The 14,604-nt window shown below is 43.4% G+C and overlaps 1 protein-coding gene and 1 long non-coding RNA gene across 4 annotated transcripts in view; one reads left to right on the top strand and one right to left on the bottom strand.

Annotated features, from left to right (window-relative positions):
- Positions 1-14,604, top strand: part of LOC108004314 (fibroblast growth factor 17) — an 81,627-nt gene that overhangs the window by 22,014 nt on the left and 45,009 nt on the right. Inside the window, exon 1 of one of the 3 annotated variants that reach the window (XM_017067117.3) lies at positions 12,895-14,106. The exons of 1 other annotated variant lie outside the window; for it this stretch is intronic. In XM_017067117.3, the coding sequence (XP_016922606.1) occupies positions 14,087-14,106 (20 nt within the window). In that variant the 5' untranslated portion in view covers positions 12,895-14,086. Of the gene's footprint in view, positions 1-12,894; positions 14,557-14,604 lie in introns of those variants that run through there. One more of the 3 variants, XM_017067120.3, reaches the window with a different exon arrangement.
- Positions 6,519-12,897, bottom strand: LOC114576775 (uncharacterized). Its single transcript, XR_003696196.2, has 3 exons — positions 12,442-12,897; positions 7,606-11,964; positions 6,519-7,492 (listed from the first exon to the last, which is right to left on the bottom strand). It is a non-coding gene; the product is annotated as an uncharacterized LOC114576775 (long non-coding RNA).

Genomic DNA, 14,604 nt, shown 5'->3' with positions numbered 1-14,604 from the left:
AATCCTTCACGACGATTTCACGCTTTCGATGAAAACGTTCCCTCTGATAATTCCGTACAATTCCACCAACAAGTTTAAATCATCGATAGAATCTCAATTTATCTCTCCACTTAGGCTCGCGCGAGGAAATAAATAAAGAAATTATGCTTTCATTTTGAAAGTTTGCGGCGGAAAATTGAAAGAAAAGATCGTTTTGTTCTCTCTTTTCGCATCTCTCGCTCGATAAAAGAGCGAACATTATTGATCCTTCTCGGTATTCGAATATAAGCCGGATAGAAAACAAAACGTACTAAATCGTTTGAACGGCGATTTAAACGTTGGGTCTATTGATCGTAAGAGAAAGAAGATTGGACGAGGAGAAAAAATCCGCGAGGATGGGACTCTCAACTTTTAAAGAGAGCGAAAACAAACGGCGAAATCGCGAAACGATACTTATCGAACGATGATATCGTAATTGCGATCGATCTTGAACTCGAGGATTAACTCGAGAAGAAAAATAGCGAATCGGCGAATCCACCGATCATAAATTACACCGACGTGTATTTTTAAAACGAAAATGACGAACCGTTATTAAACGATATTAAACTTTAGCTTGGAATTTCGGCGATCGGTGATAAGAGAAATCGATAAGGAATAATTTTTTATCGAATCGAGGTAGCGCTCTTCTTAACGCGAAGGATTAAAAAAGTACGCACAGGGTGTTTCTCGGAGTGAGATTTAAGGTTTACGGTAGGTTTCGAATCCGGTTCGAGGTCCGATTATACGGTAGCTCGGTGTATCTCATCGAGCGGAGCACCAGTTCTTCGTCCTTCTTCGAGTCGAATCATGTTCGAGTTGCAATTCTCGCGTGTCTCCGTTGGTGTCGCGTCGGTTTACGATCGCGGGCCCCCTCCCTTCCACGCTTCTGCCACGTCTTTTCCATTCCCATTTGCATTTTTATATTTACCTCGAATGAACGCTGCGCCCCGCTCTTCCTCGTCCTCGATTGTTCATCGCCGCGGATCGCCCTGCCTCTTGCGGATTCGATAAAAATTCTTCCTCGATGACGTTCCCCGACACCTTGTTCTCGCGTTTAAATATCGCGAGAAAGTTGTCCCAAAGTGATGTTTCGAAAGGAAAACAAGCGATCGCCAAACTCCTTTCGATCAAAACTCCTCTTTTTTCGTCCCGAGATCGAGCACGATTATACGCACATCCGTTGGGGATGGTTAGAGTGGAAGATTCGAAAATCGGGCGTGTAAGTTCGTTACGGGTTGGAAAACTTTGGTCATCGTGAAAGAATCGGATCGTTGGGACACCCGTTAGCCGCCGTTTCAACTCGTATTATTCATGGAAGCGGCGTGGATGTGCCGTGCCAGTATACCCGGGGAGGTCTGTGCACTCGGCGCCGATCGATAATCGATGGAACAAAAAGTTGGAATTTGTTTACAGTTTAGTAACCCAAATCAGAGCGGCCACCCTCCTCTCCTATCCCCTCCTCCCTTCGTCTCCTTTCCACGTTCTCCAACACCAACGCCCCTTTTCCTCATCGTGGATACCAACATCCAGTTTACGCGTGTCACAGACACGGCCACCAACACCAACGCGATAACACGAATGCCAACGTCAATCCACCACCACCACCACCACCACCCTTTGCTTCGCGCTACTTTATCTTTCCCCACTTTTCCCTTCGCCGTTTTGTTCCGTCAGACGAGTTCGCCCATCCCGCTCCCGAATGCATTTGTCAAACGTTGAAACAAATTGGTAGACAACTCACAAATACCAGCGCCTCGGTTACATCGACCACGTAAACTGCCTTTGACTAATGTGTTGTTCATCCCCCCCCGACACGGCTCATGTACTCCACATTCGGCGAATTTTATAACCTCCTCCAGTTCTACGCGCCGTTCCTTCTTCCTTCCTTCCAAAACTTTCGGTTTACGTTCCGTGCAAACTTTACCTTCGAACCAACCGTGAAAATACATTTACATCCTAGGATCGGGGGGATTAACTTGGGGATCCGTGGCGCGTTTACGTAACTTTCCGAACCGATTTCTCCGAAAATCTTCACGCTTTGCGATCCAACGAGGAAGAAATGAATTTGCGTTTTCTTTAAAAAAAGCTTCGTTCGACGAAAATAAAATAAAGCGAAATATCTGTCAATTTTCACGAGTCTGTTTCTTTTTCTTCCTTTTTCCCCCCTCTCTTTTCGCGTGTGGTCCGTGATTTACCAATTTCGCTCCTTTCTCGACGATTAAAGTCCGTGACTAACCATTTTTTCCTCCTCGAAATCCTCTTTCTGCCTTTCGATTCCTCCAAAGCTGTGTATAGCGAAAACGAGAATAAGAAAAAAAAAGAAGAAGCGTGTACCCGGTGTAAGAAAAATCGGCACAGATAGCCGAATGGACGATGCCTAGACGTTGGGATTTTATGACTTATTGATTCTCGTCCGTGTTTACCGGACTCGGTGCGACGGCCATGTGGCGCCAAGCGGCGAGAATGCGGCCACCTTTGCGAGCAAACGTCCGATGGATACTCACACATCCGACCGGCTCGCTGTCCGATCGATCCATCTCGTTTCTGCTTCCCCTTCTTTTCCATCCCTTGGATCATTGTTGCGACCCGATCCTTGTTCGCCACTTCTCTCTCTCTCTCTCTCTCTCCGTCTTCTCGTCCGTTCCTTGCATTTTTAATCCCAAACGCGATTATACTTTGATCGTTACCAATTTCGCCCAATCTTGTTCCCTCTGCGTAATATTCCTCGACGAGAGAAACGAGACGGATATACGTGACGCGTAGGTGAGATCGATTGATTAAAATTTATAAATTCGTTCGAGTAATTACGCTGATGTCGTTATTCTAGTTATATCATTTGTATCGCGTTTGCATTTTCATTTTATATAAGATAATTACGAGAGTTGAGAATCGATTCAGGTGTGGTAGGTGTACTTACCGATAAGCCTAAGTGAAAAATGAATATCTTGAATTCCAAAGGCATATCATTATCGTTTGAAAATAAGATTTTACGGAAAGATATATAAAAGATGTAATTATTTGAAATGGTGGAAAGTGAACGAGCGAGCAACGATATTATTTTAAACGATATTAAGTAATATTTGGTATAATAAATAAGCGAGGTTGGATCCGTTGTTTTTGCATTGGATTAAACGGAATTGAATAAATAATCTTAGGAAAAGTGCTTATCATCGTTGTAAATATTTGAAGGAATCATTTAGAACAAAGTTTCTCTTGAAATTGAAGACATAAAAACTATAATCTCGCGTTTAGATAAGAATCCCAACTTGTTCTTTCGTTCCTACAAATATCACGACCAATTAAAATTAAAATCGTTCAACGTTCAAATTTTCATCGTGAATCGTTGGATTTTAAAATGTTTAAATAATATTTCAAAAATAATTGGCGACAATTGCGAAAGACGACGATTATGAAATTAGTGACGAAAACATAAGTCGTATTTTAAATGATCGATGCGATGATCGTTTAAAAAGAAAGGAAGAAGACCGTGTTCGGATAAAGAGAAGATAATTCTTGAATAATTGCTACGAAAAAAAATGCATTTCTAGACATCCAAATAAATTTTACTAATGATATAAATATCGTGTATCTCGCTGTACACACAATCTTGGCAAATAATCGAGGGATTAATAATGTTTTATTGGCACAACGATTGCAATGGTTATCTCCGATTGACAAATAAGAATGCACACTTTTCCGTGAAATTAAAAGAATGGAATGCCGTTTGATTTTTTTCCATTCAACCGGAAGCCATCTTAAGCGGATGGATTTTTTCATTCGTTAAATATTTAAAAAATTAATCAAATTAAATTATTAATTACAACGATTTAGATTGTTTCACACCTTACGATTTTAATGGACAAATTTTAATGATTTGAAGTAGAAGAGTACAGATCGATAAAGAATAAAAACTGGTTTAAAATATTACAATCGCCGCGATCGAATATTGCGTTCGACTGGCGAAATATTAATCGATTTATTAAAAGCATAAATCAACGACGCGATCGATGAATGTATCGAAATATAAAAAATATCGGGCGCGTTCGTGAGAGTAGAAATGTTTCGAGATTTGTAGCTGTCGATCATTCGATCTTGATAACATTTGCAAGACGAATTGGCCTCGGTTTCTCGAGCTTTGCACCGGACGGCTTTACACGTGTCGATGACAGAGCTTACGAGAAACACTTTTCCAATCGCTCAATGTCGCAAATCGTTTTGATCGTTCGAACGGTTTGTCGCGAGTAGGCATACGTGACAAGGTTTCGACTCGTCGCAATCGTTATTTCCAATCGATATAGTTACGGTTCAGCGAATATCGACGAATGGAAAAACGATCCTTTCAGATTCATTCGCGTAAATAATCAGAATTGAAAAATTCGTTTCAAATATCGACGAAGGAAGCACAAGTTTCTGCATAAGATAATGTATCGTGTTCGTAAAAAAACCTAACTCTGTATCGGATTAATTGGAAATAATCGATAATAACGTTGGTTAATCTTAACCATGGCCGGTATTATCCGCGCTATTTACGGTAAAAAAAACAGTTGGACGGCATTTTTTTTTAAGTAATACGAAACGTATAAAAATAATTCCATCTCTCGAAACATATTCATATTTGTATAAATATATATATATAACGTTATAAAACAGTAGCGATAAACTCGATATACGTATAATATCCATAATTACGTAACATAAATGTATTTTGCCCCCACATTTACGAATCATTATTATTCAAATTTCTATTGGGTAATGTAACTCTAATGATATAACGGTTAAAGTCGGAATAAAACGAATAACACGATATACAGATCGTGTAACAGATCAGAGATATTAGTTCGAAAGCACTAAAGAAATAAGTCTTTTATCAAAGAACAAAAATAACATAAAATATCGTGGAAAAAATTACCAGTCGAAGATATAGTTGCGATAGGAGCTAAATGAATCATGCCGCCATTGCAGTTCATTCATGATCTTTATCGAGTTTCTCATCGCATATAAACGAATACATATATATATATTTTTGTCTCGTCTAAATTCTTAGAAATAACTGATAGAGATACGATTTCTTGTAATTATAAACGAAGCTACTGCGAAATTGCGCGATACCCGACACGTGGATATCGGACGGATATCGTCACAATAGTGTCAAACGTTTCGTCGGCAAAGCGGATGGATATTATTATTTCATTAGATGCGAGAATTGAGCGGAGATAATCATTGATAATCGAGCTAATCTCACGCAGGTCATTCTTTGGAGAGTTGTTTTGAAAGATTTTACAAATCATCTTTTTTTTCTTTTCGCGATACGTTAGCGCCATAAACAGGCGACGCGTATCGTAGAAAACAAAAGCTCGTATCGCTTCGCGCGAAATTATACCCGAGTTTTTTTCGAATTGCAAATGATTTTTTTTCGAAACGAACGAACATTCGAAAGAAAGTGTAAACTTTGAACGACAACTTCCCGCTTCCTTCGAGCGAATTACAAGCGTTAATTAATCATCAAGTTTGTTCGTTCTTTCGGCTCGGCGACACGATCGTTCCATTAAAAGGACGCGAGAGCGAGCGCCCTTCCGCGCGGAAGTCGGAAGTCGACCGACAGCTTCTTCCACTCATGCCCGCTCATTGGACCGTTCGCTTTTATGGACGGTGAGATCGGGCTGATCCTTGATTAAACGATTCTTAGCTACACCTTATGCGAGCCACATCTCGATAACACGGCTTACCGGCACGTTCGTTTACGTTATATAAAGGGTATGCATTAAATATTTGTTAATTGAAACGCGCGCGCGTGTATTCGCTCGCCACTTGGATCGGGAAAATTATCTCTTCCCTCTAATCCTTTAATAAATCATTTTTAATCATTTTATCGTAATTTTTCCATTCCACAAGTTGTCATTTCCTCTGCTCGATGACAGAAGAAAAGAAATAAAAGAGTGGGGAAAAATTGAAACGGTTTTATCGAAACGGTGTATCGAAAATGAAATCAATAGCGTTGTCTTTTTTTGAGGCGAGAGGATCGATACTCTCTTAGAACACGTGAGAAGTACGAGAGATAAAGAAAAATATCCTCTTAAAATGAAATACTTTGCTCGTTCGTTATTTCGTGGCTCGAAACGTTGGAAATCAGTGTTTCACGAAAGGGGGCGTGTATTTTTCAAACATTTTTCGATTGGAAAGTATCATTTTCGAACACGTTCGTTCTCGGTAAAGAATTATTATTCCGTTACCTTCGATAATGATTCGCTGTTCACTCGATGGAATGTTTCCTGGAGACATTCGTGTTGTTATTCATCGTTCTTATTTGTTTAATCTCTTGTTGCCGCGGTGATAATTAATTTTCTTTCTTTCGCGACAATGTATTCAACGATTAGCGTTTCAGGCACGCGATTCTTCTAATATCCATGTTTTTCGGTAAGAACGTATTTCCTCGTTCCTACGTTTTAAACATTATTACAATTCGTTTAATTATTCGCATAATGTATCTTATTAAAATATACATATTAAAATATCGATCAGACGATCTTTTAATTCCTTATATATCTTAATATTTATCACACAAATCATTTATGTTCATATCAAGAAACATATAAATAGTTTAACATATAAATTTAGAAAATAATTGCAATATTATATGGGACATCATTATTAATCCGCGCGATATAATATAAACGAACGATCGTGAAATTCTTTGTTATTAACCGAAAATTTTATCGCGAAATATTTCACGCGTGAAATAAAAATGTTATATCTTCATTTTCCCTCGAAAATAAATCCTCGACGCACTCTTGACAATTGTTTCCGTTTTTATCATCGATCTAAAATTTTTTCCTTCCTGCTTTTAACGTACGTGCAAAATGCTAATAATTCATGGTCGATTTCTTCCATAATAATAATAATAATAATACGGAGTAAAGAGTAAGATCAAATTCACGTTAATATTTAATTCCATTGGGACGCGACAAGGAGGATACACGTATAAGAGATATCGGAGCGCGCTTTTAAATCGCAATGTAGCCGGATGCATACTTGCGCACGGATGATCGTATGCGGCAGAGCGGCAATCGTACTTATAATAGAAACACCGCCGCTGATTGGAAAATAAATTCGAGACATCGGCGTGCCTTTGATAAGATTGCTGGTCCGCTGTCGTTACTCTCCCGTTATCGCGGCTTATTTATTGTCCGCAGATACACCTCTGTACCGGTACCGAACGCCGATAGGATGAGCGCGTGCTCCGTTTTCACTCGGCCAACGTAAAATATTCCCATATTCCGTTTCAAGAAGAAACGCGTACGAACGAATCGAAATCGACGATTTTTCGTGTACGTTTCTTTCTCTCTTTCCCAATTTCTTCGGAACGGATCATTTGTGGCCTTCTCCTTCGAGCCTCAATTGTAACGTTGGATCCCCAACGGTTCAATGATAGACGGCGACCTCGTGAATGGAAATCTTGCGAAACTCTCGCCACTTTCTGGGAACAGAAAATTCATTCACACGTTGGCGTCCGTTTGAACAAGAGGAGGACAGTCCGCCACTTATCGAGGCGCCGTCCTAAGGCCTCTATTACCTGTTTGCAAATATTACCTTCGTAGTTTAGAACGTTTCCACGACGACGTTCCTGCATCCTTTCATTTCCCGACTTCGTTTGCATTCCCCTCGGTTATAGCTTCTTTAAAATCTTACAGAGGTACTTCCTTCCTTCCTTCCTTCCTTCCTTCCTTCCTTCGATGAAAAGTTCGAACGTATCGTCGATTCGAAGTAACGCGCCTCTTAATTACTTAGCTACTTAGCAACTGCCATTCCACGAATTAATTTGTTAATATTATCGTTACTATAAATCAAAGAACACCGATAATTAACTTTGTATAATGCAATGACGGTTAAACAAACGTTTATTATGACGCGCAAAGAGGCACGAAGATAGATCTCTCTCTCTCTCTCTGTTTCTCTGTTCGAAAAAAGAAAAAGATTGCTCGACGAAACGTGGGTCACGAATAGGAATAGAGGATCGGTTATTACGTGGTGAAAACGATGCGAAAAATTTGAGCACCACTGAGAAGGCCACACATGCAGTATTATTGTTGCAGAGTGGATCTCTCGTCTCAGAGGACGAGCTGTTGTTGTAAAGGCGCGAATGTTATTGCAGCAGAAAGTTGTGGTGTCACAAAGCTGCGGTGGGTCTGCCGGCATTCCGTCCGTTGCGCGGATCACCTAAAGATATCGTCACTGGCAAATACGTCTGTTTCAGGAGTGGAAAGGAGGGAGAGGAAAATCACCACCGATCCATCTGTGAATCTCCAACTCGCGAGAGGGGTCGTAACGCGACAGGTTGCAACGTTCTTTCGATTATGGAGCGGGCTCGAGTTTCATCTCCGCGACATCCACCGAAAACGGGGGATCGATTATCCCCGCTTCCCTGCCCTTTTACGCTCGCGTTTACGTCTTCATTCCGCTACGAGCGGATCGTTATCTTTTATTGGATCCGATATAAGGTCCTCGGGAGCGAACTCCGACTCCATTTTCCAAGATTTATTCGCCATTCCTTTCGTTTCGATAAACGATAAATTTCTCGAGTTCGTTTCGCGAACAACAATATATCTCGTTTCGTATCGTGACTTGATTAAATTTGCTTTTTCTTTCTTTTTATATATATGTATATATACAAATATCTCTAAAAAAGTCGTTAAAAAGGTAAAAATGGAGGGTTTTTCGGGCGTGAAAGCGAGAGTTTCGAGTTGGCCAGGTGGAAATGGACGACGAGTCGCACGGAATACGCGGGGGGATCGGGATTCTTGACAAATTTTAAGATTGACGTAGGAACGGGCGAAATCGTTGGTAATAATTCGAGGAGCCACGGAGGACCACACAAGATCGAGGATGAATCCTTGGAGGGTCCTGACTTGTGAGACGAAGGTATTATATACCTATACCTCGTGGCACGTTACGATGAAATAAAACGTGAACGTACCTGGCATGCCTCCGTCCACTTTCAAAATCTTCTCGTGGATCCTGCGGGACATCCTCAGCCGCATCGTTACGTTAATGGGACGGACTATTATTTAATTCCACTAAATTGCCGGCCGGCCCCCGAAACAGGCGTAAAACCTCTTAAAAATTGCCCCAGGAAACTTCTTACTCTCTCCAACCGATTCTACGAAAATCGATTCGACCGATACGAATTAAATACGAAAGAAATTTTTCGATGCGACGTTTCGTTCCAATTGTTTTCGCCCATAATCTCTCCTCTTATCCAATCACGATTATCTGCCTAATTTATACACCAGATAATCGAAAATACTCCCTTCGAAATACCCCCTCCTTTATTCCAAAATTATCAAATTCCGCCAGTGATAAGTTAAGATTAATTGAATATCTCGCGAACGTGCACGTTTCTTTTTTTTTATTATCGAAAACGAACATTTGAAAAAGGAGGAAACTTTGGTCGAACGTTTCGACATTTCGATATTTAGCTCGACGAAAACCATTCTATTCCGTATGATTACTTTCTAAAGGAGAGAGAGAAAAAAAAAAAAGAGAACGATACGATTGGAAAAAAAAGATTTAGGATACAGGCACTACCGTGTCGTTATTCATCCGGGGAAAGGAAAGAACACGGTGCGCCGTAGCTTGCATATGTGCGGGAGTTGAATTACGTGGTGCGAGAGTAAAGGAAGAGAAGAAAGGAGAAAACGTATTAAAAGGATATAAGAGAGCGGGCCGCGACCGCAAACTGATTAAATGCGGTTTACCCAGGCTACGCTGCGAGCTTTGGTATACGCCACACTCGTGTAAGCTACACGAGCTCGAGGAAACTCCTTATGATCTCGCGTTATGATCTCGCCAACTCGCGCTATTCCATTTCCATTTCGTCTTTCCCTTTTCTCCTCTCCGAGTTCTCGATCATCATCGAGTTGTTTTTTCACGGAGCAGCGTGTATCTCGAGTGCTAGGATCACGGTTAAATCACAGTTTAATCGCGATTGAAACGATCGATCGATTCGATCGGGAAAGATAGCGATTCTGCATCAGATTGAAAGTTATCAGCGACAGGCCCGAGTATCGAAAATTTTATTCACATATTGGTAATATCTCGCGCTACCGATAACGAGGAAGCCATTTTGAAAAGAAATTTCATCGGAAAGGAATTACATCGGATCATAAGGATCGTTGAAAGGGGATCGAAAGAAGACACGTTTCATCTTGGTTACCGGTGAAACGATATAAGAAATATCGTTGTTCGTAATTTGACGATACATAATGTAACGTTACGTAATGTACCGTTTATCGACGAGACTCGTCTCGCTCAGAGACAAATCGCATTAAAATTTAGATCCGTTGACGTTGGGGGAGGCGAGGAAAATTTAATCGTTGGAGGAAAAGAATAAGATGGATAAGAAATAAATACGAATCGGAGGAAACACGGTCGTTGAAGTTTTTCGCAGCGTTTTTCTTCGTAATGGCGTTTCTTCGTCGAAAGGGAAAATGAGAAACGGAGTTAAAGAGGGATCGGTTGTTTCGGTTGATAAGCGACGCAACAAAGGTTGCGGCGTCGTATCGTTCGATGATTTAAAGGCGTGGTGGTAGGTTTCAGGTATCGGAGGCAGGTATTTCGGTAACTCGGGGCTGGCATTTGTCACCTTCGGTAATTAAGCGCGCACCCCAATTTACCCTTATTCCGAGGCAAAGTCTTGTTGGTCTCGGGTTTTTGTTCGGTTCCTTCCGGGGCGAGTCGAAAACGCGTCGTTAGGTAGCACGACACCAACGGGCCGAGAGATAGCCAAGATAAAGGATCGTGTCTCACCACGATCAAACGTGCCGATCTTCAGGAGCGTAGCCAAACGTTTGCCGAGCTTATTTCAAACTAACAAACGCGTTTCATTTAATTTTTTACTTAGTGCGGTCGATCGACCGTTTAAGGTTTTGCGTAACGGGTCTTCCCTCTCGTTTCGAGGGAACAGAGATTTACATAGACTCGGGGAGAACCGTGTCAATATGGTACGGCCCTGCGAGGTGCCAAACTCTCTCATTCTCTTTCTCGCACGACAGTTTTTCCCTTTTCCGTGAACGGAAAATTAGACCATTCGGAATACGAATTTTGGCGACAACTAGCTAGCAACTCTAATAAGAGCCGAACGAATCTTGGCTTCGGCTCTCCTTCCGTGAATTTTTACCGACCGATCCTTCTTCAAACAGTTCCGAGATACGGGCAGAAATTAATTAACGATGCTCGGAGCAAATATTGGCTCCCACGGATGGATCGTTAATTATCTTTTAAAAAGTTCAGGATATCGTTGGTAGACTGTTAGCCGGTTTAAAAAAAGGAAAAAGAAGGAAGGGGAAAAATCGTACGAAACGATTATTTAAAAAGTTGCGAAGCGACTAAGCGATTTAAATTCGTTTGTTATATCGCGTATCGTTTTGTTATCTGTTATCGGGGTATCGGATTTCTCGCTCATAAGCAAGACTGCAAATCCGGGCTACGAGTTAGAAAAATTGGAAAGCGCGTTTGCGCGGAATGCGCAGCATTCGCTCCGATATTCTGCCGCGAGCGCACCTATGCGAAATGCTTGCACGCGCAATGTAATTCTCCACCACTGGACGCCAACAGAACCGCGTGGAAAGCAGAAGCGCGACTTTTTCGCTCGTCGATTGATTAATTACAACTCAGCTACGACTAGCGAAACTCTTTTCCCTCCTTTTTTCCGATCCTTCGAATTCTTTTCGCACGTTGAAGCGATGGAAATTTGACACACGACGTCCAATCGATGTATTTAAAATAATAACCGTGGCGTTGACACTGTGTTGGGAAAACAAACTTGGATCACCTTGGTTCGGATTGCGTAACAACGGCGCGTCGTCATCCTCGGTGTACGCTCGATTCAACGAGAAGACGGCCCGTAGATGTGTGTGCCGTAATTTATATCGCGTGGCCGTCGTTCGGTCGCTGCGAAATAAAAATAATAATAATAAGCGACGATCGAGTATGGAGAGAAAAAAGAAAGAAAAAGAAACGAAGAGAAAAGAATCGATGGAATATCGAACGCGGCCATGCCATATCGTTTTCGTTGTTCGCGATTTCCACTTTTAAATTAATCGGGTGCAACAATTTTTAAATCGTTTGAAATCGGAAGAAGGAGAAAAAAAAAAGGAAAGAAAGGAAGAGAAACAACGAGCGATAAATCTGTAAAATTGTAATCGAGCGAGTTTGTAAAATTTTCGAAACGAACGATAGACTATCTTGGAAAAGAATGAAAGGAAAACGCGTATTGGAAAACGAAACGGTGAATTTCTTCGACGTTGATTTATCGAAGGAAATGTACGTTTATCGATAAAAAATGTCGAGAGTATCGATTATCGTTTCTCTCTCTCTTATTTCAGCAACATAACGAAGGAGAAAGCGAACGATATTATCGAAACGTACCTGTTGAAAAAGGGTCGTCCCCCATTTTTGAAATCACGCTCGGGAGAAACAACCGCGTCGTGGAGCATCGTAGACACTTTTTGCGCGCGTTTCGTTAGCAGCGAACGTAGCGCAGCACGCGAGAAAGGAAGGATGGACGGACGGATGGATGGACGGACGGACGGATGGATGGATGGATGGATGGAAAGAGCGGTATCGGTAGGGTTGCAAGGGTACACCCGTAAACGAAAGGGTCGATGGGGAGGCAAAAAGCGAGAGGGGCAGGGGATGAAAAGAGGAGAGAGAGAGAGAGAGGCGAAGGTGGGGGAAGGGAGGGGGAGAGAGAGTGGGAAAGAGAGATTTAGGAGGGGGTAGTAAGAGAGAGAGAGATAGTAGGAGGAATGGAGGGGCAGGCTCGTGTACGGAAGGAGTGGAGGGGTTGGAGGAGAGGGGTGGGGGTACGGCCTAGGCAAGGAACGGCAGCAGGGCAGCGGCCAGGTAAGCGAGGAGCGAACACTAGTAGGGCTGACTCGCGCGCCTCCGAGCCTCCGCGACTCTCACAAGCAGCGGTTGTATATCGTCGAGTGCTACGCGTTCCACGCTCGTGTTGTTGCGCTCCCACCGTCGCCGCTACGTCGTAGTTGTGCTCGTGCAGTGACAACGCGCCGTGCTCCAACGTGTTGATCCATTCGGCCGACCAATCTCCTCCGCTCCACCGAAACGCAACCATTATCGACCACCGCCACCGATTCCGTCTCTTTTTCCCCTTTTTCGTGTTTCGTTTCTCATCGCCGCATCGAGCGGGGCGAGAGCAGGAGGAGGAGGAGGAGGTGGAGGAGGAGGAAGAGGAGGAGGAAGAAGAAGAAGAAGAAAAAGTTTCTTACGGACGCAGAGTATCCTCCTCTTTCCTCGGCCTTTTTTTTCTTTTCACCCGGGGAGAGGAAAAGAGAGAGAGAGAGAGTTCACCCTATTCGCATCGTAACACGCCACTTTGGCCGAGCGCCAACCATCTCCAGCAACGTTAGCGGCCACCTAGTCACAAAGATGTTGGCGCAAATCCAAGTGCGCCCAGTGGTTTCGTGCTACCTGCGCCGCGCTGGGGTTCTTACCGTTGCCGCCGTTTCCACCTTCCGACACGAGTGAGAAAGTGCGTTCCGAACGATCGGGAGGATCGGAGGGTTTCGCAAAAGGGGGGTGAGAACGATCGCGATCGAGATCTCGACAAAGTGCCCGATGCGAGTGAGGAGTTTATATCGTTGCCGATCGCGTTGGTCGTTGGCTCGATCGTGGTGATGGTGGGTGCGAGGCGATCGATCGGGATCGCGTAACTCGTCCGCGTTTACGCGTCTGCTCCGCCGCCGCCGCCGATCTCTCCGTAGTTTTTCTCGCTTTTCTCGCTTTTTCCCCCCTGCCCGGCGTGCTAAAAATCGATCCCGTTGCGATACGCTTGGTACATTGATCGATCGCACGGACCGATCGAGACATGAGAGAGTAAAGGACGGTGCGCGAGAAAAATTTGGATCGGCGAGAACTCGACGGGAGAAGTGGAAGTGGGTGGAAAGTATCTCGTCAACGGAGGAAGAAAATTGAATGCAAGGATTTTGAAAGTAGCTCCAGAAGGCCAGCCCGACGCGATGCGTCGACGCTGCTGACGCAACGCGCCTGGATGCGTCTCACTTTAAGCACGTGAGTGAACCGTTTTCTTTCATTTTCGACCAGCCCCTTCCCTCCCCCCGCCACCCATCCTACCATCCCGATCCCCTCACGATCCCGATTCGAAAAATGATTCGAAAGGGATCGGATGGACAAACGATCTCGTCGTGTCCGCCGCGATACTCGGACACTTGAACGTTGTGCCTCGTGATCATATACACACGTGCGCGTTCTCGAATCGTCCTCTCGATATCCACGCGTTCTCGATCACCCCCTTGGCTGCATGCTCGGTGGTGCGGTGTGCCAGTGTGTCGCCCCGTTGGTGGTAGTGGTCGCGAGTGCGCACGCGACGACCGGTGGTGAATGATCCTGACTCCGGGCTGACAAAGGTTTTCGTACACGAATACTGGGATGACGTCCGCTTCGGATTACGCGCTCTCTTCACGATCTCGTCGCTCTACATCGTCTAACGCGCAACCAAATGTAAGTGTTCTCTCTCTCACTCTGCCTACCCGACTCTTCCGCCTTCTT

This window comes from Apis cerana, linkage group LG1 (genome assembly GCF_029169275.1).
Source record: "Apis cerana isolate GH-2021 linkage group LG1, AcerK_1.0, whole genome shotgun sequence".
In the NCBI taxonomy this organism is placed as follows: domain Eukaryota; kingdom Metazoa; phylum Arthropoda; class Insecta; order Hymenoptera; family Apidae; genus Apis; species Apis cerana.
This window is presented reverse-complemented; position numbering and strand designations above follow the sequence as displayed.